This window comes from Sinohyriopsis cumingii, chromosome 14, assembly GCF_028554795.1.
Source record: "Sinohyriopsis cumingii isolate HCF-2022 chromosome 14, ASM2855479v2, whole genome shotgun sequence".
Taxonomy (NCBI): domain Eukaryota; kingdom Metazoa; phylum Mollusca; class Bivalvia; order Unionida; family Unionidae; genus Sinohyriopsis; species Sinohyriopsis cumingii.
Window position 1 is genome coordinate 49,332,699 of NC_142974.1, and position 11,602 is coordinate 49,344,300.

The 11,602-nt window shown below is 33.0% G+C and overlaps 1 protein-coding gene across 2 annotated transcripts; it reads right to left on the bottom strand.

Annotated features, from left to right (window-relative positions):
- Window positions 1-2,719: 2,719 nt before the first annotated feature.
- On the bottom strand, window positions 2,720-10,100 carry LOC149783749 (uncharacterized). 2 transcript variants are annotated; one of them, XM_089931994.1, is made up of 3 exons: window positions 8,522-10,100; window positions 3,496-3,607; window positions 2,720-2,934 (listed from the first exon to the last, which is right to left on the bottom strand). In XM_089931994.1, exon 1 carries the CDS (start codon window positions 9,670-9,672, stop codon window positions 8,623-8,625), a length of 1,050 nt encoding a protein of 349 aa, XP_089788120.1. In that variant the 5' UTR covers window positions 9,673-10,100; the 3' UTR covers window positions 2,720-2,934; window positions 3,496-3,607; window positions 8,522-8,622. The 2 variants fall into 2 exon arrangements, with proteins under 2 accessions (XP_089788120.1, XP_089788119.1); XM_089931993.1 differs by having other exon boundaries at window positions 7,424-10,100.
- Window positions 10,101-11,602: the final 1,502 nt, after the last annotated feature.

The following is an 11,602-nucleotide window of genomic DNA, read 5'->3' on the forward strand; positions in this document are numbered from 1 at the left end:
TTTAGATGTATATTCTCCAAAACTGAGCACTACAAAAGAAGCCAACTGCATAGTAGGCTAGAAGAAGCTCATCTAATACCATTTTATCGGTTTAATAAAGATCAACACTGCTTTTACTCTAAAAGCTTAAATCAACATATGGCATGTAAGGAAAGAAGAACTTCAAAATACAGCTTTGTTTTGTGTGCTTTGATGTTTGGTGTGTCTGCCGTGTTGCCTAATTAAAACTGTCACTGACATGTGTATATTCAAGTTATTGTTAAGCATCCTTTTTTAATTCACTAGTCATTAGTCATTAGTCATTCATCATCATTTATACAGAAGTAAAAATAACAGGTGATTTTAAGTACCTACAGATATAATAATAATAGACCTGACAACTTGTAAATCATTTCATGAATATAAAATACAAATTATACAAGCTAAATGAAACTGGAATTTGGATAAAATGACTTTTTATTAAAACTTTTAGGAATATCTGACATTCAGCTCTGAGGTCTCGCTAGGATTTTAAAACTAGGAGAGCACGACTCCCATTTTGGTAAAAATAGGAGTCCCACCATCAAAAGTTGCAGTCCCTTCTTTCCTACAGAATCAACACAGACGTGAGTGCATCTATTTTTAGATGGAGAGGTTTTCGTAATGCAATCACTCACTATACTATAGCTTCATTACAACAGTCCATTGACAGGATGGTAAATTTATGGTTTATTTATTTTGCATACGTACTTGTAGTAATTTTATGCAAATAAATAGCATCTGATTTGCTGTTTTTTTCCCTGTTTTTGTCAAGTCAGAACACAGCTTAGACCTTTAAGCGCATCTTGTGAATTCCACAACATAGCATTGTCCCATACGTTTCTGACCTACATAATTTGCATTTTAAAGTTAAATCTTTAATAATATAATACTTAGGCTTTGGTTTCAATTATTTGTATATTTTTTCTGAATATATTTGCCAGATGATTTAAGAAAACAGACAATCTAATAAACTGGTACATCCCAGACTTAGCAAAGTCCGCCATTATTTCCCGTTAGGCCAACTGGGTCACTTACAGTTTCAAACTAATTTTATGACGAAATAGTGTATAAAAGGCAGTTAATATATATCAGGATAACTGATTCTGATCTTCAAACACAAGTTTGTTTTGTCATCAAAGGATAGCATGCAGGAAATTGATAGTTGCTACCTTATAAAATGGCAACATGTACATTATGGGGTCTTTCAGTCACTAAATTATGTCATTGTAAATATCAGCACAGCTAACTGATCAACACATTTTCCCACACAGCAAGTGGCTGAAGCAAGACTAGCAAGTCTTTGAATTTTTTCGCACACCTATTACATGCATACGGCGGACTCCCGCCTCAGTGATTTTCTGCATCCCGGATCAAAAATTGGCATCCAAACACGCGTAATTAAGCATTTCCGAGATCTATGCAGCTATATATATAGACTTTATATGTTCTTGAAAGATACCATGATCAGCTTCACATGAAGGGTAAACGAAGTATGTACATAATCTGTTTTATATTTCATCTGCCGGTTGAGTGAAACGTCTAGCCAGTTTCAACTCACACCACATGATGACTGTGCTTTGTTTGAAAAAACACTGTGTGATTCTCGAAATGTCGTTTGTATTACACAATCGCGTACAAGTTTCGGTTTGCTTATGAACGTAAAAATGGGACAGTAGCTATACTCTTACTTTAAATTCTTTAAAACCTATGCACTTCTGTATTGTTTAGTCACCCGTTATCGATCGTGCCTTAAGGAGACATGCATGTTAACACTGAATTTTCTCTGGAATTGTAACATATTAATATGGAATCTACAGGCCAAATAACAATAGGGTGAAAATGATCCAGTAATTTTGACTTGGGGCATAGAGAAATTGTGGTATAGGGACTTAAGATAATGTGGACATACATGGGTGCAGGATATACACATCTTTCTTCCCTGAAATTCGTGATTTTTCGCAGGTCAAACATGTTTGTGGATTATACTTGTGCGCTGGGTTTTAATGCAAAAATATTAGTATGAAACTATCATACTCTTTATCAACCTTCTTGCATGAGCACCACCTAGTAAATAACTGTTCGTTTTCCCATGCAAATTAAACGTGGATTTGTTCAATTTCTTTCTAAAGTTCCTAAACCATTAGCAATATGCCTCGAGCACCAGCTCTTCAGGAAACTTGCATTAACCGCATCATAATCAACACTTTGCTGCCAACAGTGAATTGAAGACTTCATGAGCTGGGCCAATAAGTGTAATTTGTAATAACAAAACCCAATGATCTCATGGCCATTTCAAACTTTTTAGCAAGATTCTCACAGAATGGAAAGTACATTGATACTTTTTCTTTAAAAGAGAGTATTGGCCTTATATTGCTGGTAGCATCAAACACAAACTTGTATTATAAGGGGGATATACTCTGCCTGACAGTTCTAATTCATTTATTCTATATTGCATTATCATTTCTTCTCTCTCTCTCTCTCTCTCTCTCTCTCTCTCTCTCTCTCTCTCTATTTAAATTGTCTTCATTATCTGCAATTAATTCATCAGATGGAATGATGTGGCCTTTGTATATGCCTATGGAATGATGTCCCCCTTGTATATATGCCTATAGAATGATGTTCCCCTTGTATATGCCTATGGAATGATGTCCCCCTTGTATATATACCTATGTTATGAAGGACAAGACAGAACAATGTGTATAAGGCAGTTTTATCATAAGAAACTCTCATACCATTATGCAAACATGGGCAACACCTCTTTAGAATGCCAAATGTTTGTACTATAACAACTCTGACTCTACACAAGGCATTGTTGTACTTCCTCTGTGCAGTTGTGGAGGGTGCATTGTATGGCGTCATAAGGAACTTCCAACAAGGATAGCCAGTCACCAAGTAGACATCCATCATATTCACCTGAAAGTATTAGGAATTAAACATGAAGCATATGGTATTGGTTACTTAAATGATGTTTAAAATGTTAGATATTAAAATGATAAATTAACACAATTAAATTTATCTGCTAAAATTATCATCAAATTAAAAATATTATCATATTAATAAAATTGATTATATGTAAAAATATTTCTTCTCGGCTCTTGATATGGTAAATTCTTGTAATTTTTAATCACATCCTCTCAAAAAGATAATATATTCTACAACCGACATACCTATCATCAAAGATTCCTAAAATCTGAAATCATCTAGGTATATTTTGTTTCCAGGAAATACATATCCATATATAAGCCTTGATTCCAAAAGATATATACAAATGTTACTTTTGTTTGATGAAATATACAATTGAACCTATAACTACATCATACCCACCAGCAAAATATGGTATAAAATTAAAATAAAACAATATCATGAAATGATTTTAGTGCATACAACATATATATATATATATATATATATATATATATATATATATATATATATATATATATATATATGTACATGCACATTGATATTGATTACCATTTTCAAATGCAGTACAAAGTTGACGTTCCCTGGAACATTCTGGAATTGTGCACAGAGCCTGGCCACTTTGCTACATTTCGTTATGTGGCATCTATAGTCCACAGGTCATCTGAAAAGAAATATATTAGTTTACACTTGCACATACAATGCCCAATCAATATTTTTTTTTATTGTCCTTTATTTACAGTTTAAATTCACCAATCCGATCTGTACATAAAGACAAATATGAAGTTTTTAATGTACCTGTAAGGCAAAAATTAATGCATTTTGGATCAGATGACAGCCCCAGTTTTCTGTTGCTGACCTTAGCATGTGGATCCCCAAGGTTTAAAAAAAAATTAAAGAAAATAAACAACTTAAATTATTGAAATTGCTTCATAAATCTAACAAAGCCAGTTTTGCCCATGAATTGAAGCACTTAGTACATTACATGTACTACGTAATCGTTTTAAGATATATAATTTGTTTAAAATTACCTGAATGGGTATATAAAACACATCTCAATATTTTAACAGAAAACAAACTTTATTGCAGTATACAGATTACCTTTGCCCTTTCTATGCTGTATGTGTATTTCTCTATTTCCCCCCATCAGTTCAATATATTGACAATTCAAGTTTCAATTATAATGTTTGCATACTTAGGTGCCAAGTGTCTCACACTATATTTTCCTCATTTATTAATTACCTGTATATTTAGATGAATGAAATCCTTTTCTATTCACATAATCCTGTTCACTAGAGTGGGTCGGTGGTTCTTTCTGGGGTTTTCCCGGGTTCTCCCTCCACCATTAATACTGGCCGCCATATATAGCCTATCGTGTGCTGAAAAATGGCGTTAATTCCCACAACAACAACAACAACAACTGTTCATTAGAAATTGGGACCTGAATCCTGATGAATTGCCATCTATTACCCCAAGAACATTTGTAAATCACGTAATAAACGTAAATAATTTGTTTTTAAAAGTATTTGGTATTATTGACATCAAATATGTGCTGCAATAAATCATTTATCTTTTCTGTCACTTTATTTTTATGAACTATGTTAATCTACATGACCAATTATTATGTTCAAAAATGGGAAAAGTGGGGCACAATGACATCAGCTTCAAATAACATGATGGATTAAAATATATTGATGGCATTAAGTAATAAATTCTCAACTCGATGTATGTGTTAAGAAGCCTACCCTTTCATGAATACTGTATATGTGAATCTGAATTTGAATTCCTGTTGTTCTTGTGACCAATTTCATCTTGATTTTGATATACAAGTCTACATATAGTCATGCTTATTCACTGATATGATTATAAGTATATCAATTATCTACCATATTCTCTTCACTCATATGATTACAATTATATCAAGTTATCTCCCATATTCTCTTCACTGATATGATTATAATCATATCAATTATCTACCATATTCTCTTCACTGATATGATTATAAGTATATCAAATATCTACCATATTCTCTTTACTGATATAATTATATCAAGTTATCTACCATATTCTCTTCACTGGTATGATTATAAGTAAATCAGTTATCTACCATAGGCATATTCTCTTCTCTGATATGATTATAAGTATATCAGTTATCTACCATATTCTCTTCACTGGTATGATTATAAGTAAATCAGTTATCTACCATAGGCATATTCTCTTCACTGATATGATTATAAGTATATCAGTTATCTACCATATTCTCTTCACTGGTATGATTATAAGTATATTAATTATCCACCATAGGCATATTCTCTTCACTGATATGATTATAAGTATATCAGTTATCTACCATATTCTCTTCACTGGTATGATTATAAGTAAATCAGTTATCTACCATAGGCATATTCTCTTCACTGATATGATTATAAGTATATCAGTTATCTACCATATTCTCTTCACTGGTATGATTATAAGTAAATCAGTTATCTACCATAGGCATATTCTCTTCACTGATATGATTATAAGTATATCAGTTATCTACCATATTCTCTTCACTGGTATGATTATAAGTAAATCAGTTATCTACCATATTCTCTTCATTAGTATGATTATATCAGTTATCTACCATAGGCATATTCTCTTCACTGATATGATTATAAGTATATCAGTTATCTACCATATTCTCTTCACTGATATGATTATAAGTATATCAGTTATCTACCATATTCTCTTCACTGGTATGATTATAAGTATATCAATTATCTACCATATTCTCTTCACTAGTATGATTATATCAGTTATCTACCATAGGCATATTCTCTTCACTGATATGATTATAAGTATATCAGTTATCTACCATATTCTCTTCACTGGTATGATTATTAGTATATCAGTTATCTACCATATTCTCTTCACTGGTATGATTATAAGTATATCAGTTATCTACCATAGGCATATTCTCTTCACTGATATGATTATAAGTATGTCAGTTATCTACCACATTCTCTTCACTGGCATGATTATTAGTATATCAGTTATCTACCATATTCTCTTCACTGGTATGATTATAAGTATATCAGTTATCTACCATAGGCATATTCTCTTCACTGTTATGATTACAGGTATATCAGCTATCTACCATATTCTCTTCAATGGGGACTTAATTAATCAAAATCTATGAGCTATATCCTTCAGCAAATGAAAGTGTGTTACGATTCTATATTAATGAATTTATTTTAATACATTACTCAATTTGAAGTAAAATGTAACAGCTATTTATCTTATATTTGTCTTTGTTATTTGTCCCAACTGTGTGCATGGAATAAAATGTGGTGTGTCAAAGCTAGATTACAATGGTTACTGGTACAAGAGGGAAGCCGAGAATAAGCCATGAATGAAAGGAAATTATATTCTTGCATATACCTTGTGGTTATCTTTTCTATTGAAACTGAATAAGATAATAAAATGTGTATCTTATAAATAAAAAGTATGAAACTCAGTAATGTTTTTGCTGTGATTAAGTAAATGCTAAGCCAAGTTATATTTTTCTGTTGGTCAATAGAGTTCTTTAGTAATACTGTTGCCATATTTGCATGAATGACTTTGTTTTTAAGCAACAAATGTGATTAAGTCTACCATCTTTGATAATCTCAACAATTGCATAAATATTGTATTTACATCTATTTAAACACATGTATACAAGAGTTAATCTTTTTTGTTTTATTTGTTCAATTTGTTGTAGAAATATTAAAATTATAAAGGCTGCATTTTTGTTGTTGAATTGGACTAGTAAAGAAACCAGAAATAGACAGTGTGTGTATCCTGTATCGTTGTTTACATCAAGTTCTTTCATTTTGGTGGAAGTGGTAGCAAGTTTTCATTGACAGGGATCCGCTGTCGACAATTTTAAAACAATAAATTAATGTAATTACTAAATTATAAGCATTTGTTTACATCACTGATGATTTCTCCTTTTAATTTTGGCTGAGATGGTGTTCAAATCACAGGGTCTTTATCGGTGCTTACGATGCAACTATCAGTCATACATGCAATATATAATAATACATGTATGATTATTAGTTAAATTGTAAGCGACTGTACAAGACCCTGTGATACGAATAATATAACTAACAGCATTACCATCACTACCCCAAGTTCCAACGTGCTCGACGTGATATCAGATCAAAGTCTGTAGCCCATATAAAATTCTTAACATAAATTAAAAACATATTTTTTAATCTCACATTCAATTCGTATACATTGTAACTGAATAACACATATTGCAGGTTCGCAGTAAAAACTATGCATAAATGTTACAGCATATTTCCTTCTGTGCAAACCCTATCCAATATCATCAGCTGTTTTCACATGGGGTCATGGCCATATGAGGCATGAAGAATGGATGTTGCTAATAATGGCCACAAATCATTTTTTTAAATACTTGAAATGGGTAGAATAAAATAAATGGCAAATATCTGACCTGAAATCCTGTAAAAGCCCTGCTTGACAGCTGATGTTGCCTCTTGTTGGGAAAATCACAGTAAGTTCTTTGCCTGTTTCACTAAGGCTCTTGCTACTTCAAATGTACACCTGCTTACACTGGCTACACTCACACCCAAGGACTTCTTGCCACTTCAAATATACAGCTGTTTACAATGGCTACACTCACATCCAAGGACTTCTTGCCACTTCAAATGTACACCCGCTTACACTGGCTACACTCACACCCAAGGACTTCTTGCCACTTCAAATGTACACCCGCTTACACTGGCTACACTCACACCCAAGGACTTCTTGCCACTTCAAATGTACACCAGCTTACACTGGCTACACTCACACCCAAGGACTCTCCAATGAGCCTAAAGTGAGCACCAGTGGCAAAAAAAGCATAAGGCCACAAGCACCTTGTGGATGGGTGGTAATGCCATGCTGCACTTCATAAAAGTCAAATCAAGTGTTTTAGTAACAGTATTTACAAAATAGTGTCAACGACATCCTTGGGTTTCCTCTGTCCCTAAAATTTCTTCTTTCTAAACTATTTTTTTGAAGACATCGATGATAACGTTGTTCAAGTTCCATATTTGTGCATCTCCACTGCAAGAAGCATAACCCTAACCTCAGATAACTGAGGATAGTTCTCAAATTTGTGTTGAGATTTTTCTCATGTGTTCTTTGTGAAACTGGATTTAATAAAAATCTCAAATGTTGGGGAAAATCTCAAACCTTTAGTCCAAAAATACACTTAAAAAGTTTAGTGAAACAGGGCTCTGGACTATGATCATTTGGAGCTTAATATTGTAGATGTTTTCATTTTGCTTTTTATTCTAGAAAAATAAATAAATTATTGAATTTTACTTGCAAATTGCTGGTTTCACCATTAATTTTGTTTTTTATTCTAAAAAAATAAATAATCTGTTGAATTTTACTTGAAATTGCTGGTTTCATAGAAGAGTTATATTCAGAGTTCCACTTTTACTAAACATTTTATGATATATTACACACTAGCATGGTTTTTCTCCAGTATGTGTCCTCATGTGCTTATTCAAATATCCATTAGACTAAACCTTTGATCACATACTTCACAGTTAGTTGACTTGTCTGTGATATTCATCCCTGATTGAATCATTAGATGTCCACTCTAAATACACTTTGCATTCTTTATACTTGAATATTTTTTGTTTATTCTCCAGGATGTATTCTCATGTGACTCTTTAAATGTCCATTCCTACTGAACATTTTGTTACATACTTTACACTTAAATGGTTTTTCTCCAGTATGGATCCTCATGTGAGTTACTAGATTATCATTTGTATTAAATTTTTTATTACATACTTCACACTTAAATGGTTTTTCTCCAGTATGTAATCTCATGTGAGTCACTTGATTTCCACTTGTATTAAATGTTTTGTTACACACTTCACACTTGAATGGTTTTTCTCCTGTATGTATCCTCATGTGAGTTCTTAGATGTCCACTTTCATTAAACATTTTATCACATACTTCACACTTAAATGGCTTTTCTCCAGTATGTGTTCTCATGTGCGTATTTAGAGCTCCACTTGTAATATATCTTTTATCACATATTTCACACCTGAATGGTTTTTCTCCAGTATGTGTCCACATGTGCACCATTAGGTCCCCACTTTGAGTAAACATTTTATGACATACTTCACACTTAAATGGCTTTTCCCCGGTATGGATCCTCATGTGATTCGTTACGTGACCGCTTACACTAAACATTTTATTACATACTTCACACTTAAATGGCTTTTCTCCAGTGTGTATCCTCGTGTGCCTTGATAGACTTCCACTTGTGTTAAACATTTTATTACATACTTCACACTTAAACGGTTTTTCTCCAGTGTGTATCCTCATATGCAAATGCCGAGAACTACTATTATTAAATCTTTTATCACATATTTCACACTTGAATGGTTTTTCTCCAGTATGTGTCCTCAAGTGCCTGATTAGATGTCCACCCTGATTGAACATTTTATTACATACTTCACACTTAAAGGGTTTTTCACCAGTATGTATCCTCATGTGCATCGTGAGATCGCTATTTTGAGAGAACATCTTATTACATACGTCACACTTAAATGTTTTTTCTCTAACTTGCATCCTCATGTGCATATTTCGAACTCCAACTTTACTTTCATTACCTACTGCACATTTATATAGTTTTTCGTCAGAATGTTCCATCTTGTTCATCTCGTTTGCGACAAACATTTTATGGCATATTTCGCACTTAATTGTTTTATCTGCAGTACGTGTCCTCTTTAATTAGACCGGAACATGTTTGGCAGACGCTGTTGTCGATGAGTACCTGTTAGCGCCAGAACCGGTCCACTCTTAGAACCAATCTGAATACGAGGTAGGGAAGCTACGATGCATTCCGATTGCCACAACAATATGTCTAATCAGCCAAACTCAGCGATTCAACTTGCTTGTGGAAACGGCTGAAACGTGGACATTTCAATAGCGGAATCCATTTTTTTTTTTTTTAAACCAGTGCAAGCAATATCTCTCATGCCGAGTCGGAAAGAGTCATACATTTAATAATGCGAAAATATAACAATAATGCGTTATTTCCTCTTGGTAACTGAGTGCGATAAGTAGGATTTCAAAATGACTCTGACCAGAAAGTATTCCGTCGGTTACAGTGCATTACTTGAAGCTATAACAATTATGTATAATCTTCTGTATATGCTCACATCATAGACACGAAATACTTATAACTAAAATGATTGCATTCTTACTTCAAATTTCCATTTGGCAGATACATTTAAAACTTTTCTTCAAAGCTTTTTGTTTTTTCCTATTTACTATAGTATTGAAAATGTCCAATGGGTTGTTTAATTTTTCTGAAAGATCGCGAAGCACCTAGTAGTTCTGTATAAACTCGGTCAAAATAAGCAGGCCCGCTTCGTATGCATATTTTCCGTCAATCTTCGGATACTGAACGCGTGTGGTGTGAGAAAAAGGATATTGACAAGAGCGTGTTATTTACATATACCGACTCGCTTATGTATAATATGAAATCCGATGATATTTGTCAAGAGTTTTATGATAACCGAGAAATGCTTGATACTTCAGATTATCCCAAAACAGCGGATTTCACAGTGACGATAATAAATATAATATGACAATGTAAGGGAAACAAAATGAAATTTGCTGTGAAAATTATAACCGAGTTCATCGGATTGCGTAGTAAAATATACTGTCCAAAATTAGCTGATAAAAAAGTTAAGAAACGAGCTAAGGGATAAAAAAGAAATGTAGTAGGTAAGGTGACGAGATTCGATAATTATAAAGCTGCGTTAGACGTATGTTCAAGTTATGTTAAGATGATGGCAATAAGATCAAATTGTCATAAAATTGAGACTGATGTTATCATAATTTGGTCTTTGTAATTTTGTTGATAAAATATACTACTCTGATGGGATCAATATATTTGCGTTAGGATATAAAATGTCTGATAGTATTGATTTTAGTAAGGTGGATTTTTTAGATTGGTTATTACAGTAAATCGCTAGCGACTCATGTAAATTTTATGACAATTTCAGGTATAGTGGAGTGCAGGCACAAACTGCTAGCAGTTCAGTACTTTGTGAAAATAGAAATATAAATCCATTTTGTAGCCAGAAAGAACAATCGCACATTAATAAAGAAACGTGATATTCATAAAGTGTACAAAAATATCCCACATTTAGACTCGAAATGCACATAAAAATGTGATTTCTAAATGGCAACGTGAAGACCCACTCATGACCTTCTTGAACCTGTAAACCAGAAAATTCGATTTATTATGCAACTTTTAGAATCATACAAATAACTACATTATATTAAAGATGGAAATGTGTACCTTAAAACAAAACTGTATTTTAATCCAAGTTTCCAATTTTGCAAGAAGTTGTCCCACACGTACAAAATCGTCTGCTACCCAACGTGTCTACTTGCCGCTAGAACAAAAATTCTCAACAAGTTCCCCGGCGCATAGTCTGTTTCTAAATTCTGTAGTAATTTGTCCCCATCAAGAAGACGTTGTAAACACATTACATCCTATTCATTGTTGGTTTCTTCCACGTAATAGCTTATCTTTCATAAAATGTTGAACTTTACTAACTTTTTTACAAGATCGGTTTACTTTGCTTAATAT

Bases quoted from the DNA above. Each gene is read 5' to 3' on its own strand.
- LOC149783749 (XM_089931994.1), bottom strand. From the start codon at position 9,672: ATGTTTGTCGCAAACGAGATGAACAAGATGGAACATTCTGACGAAAAA.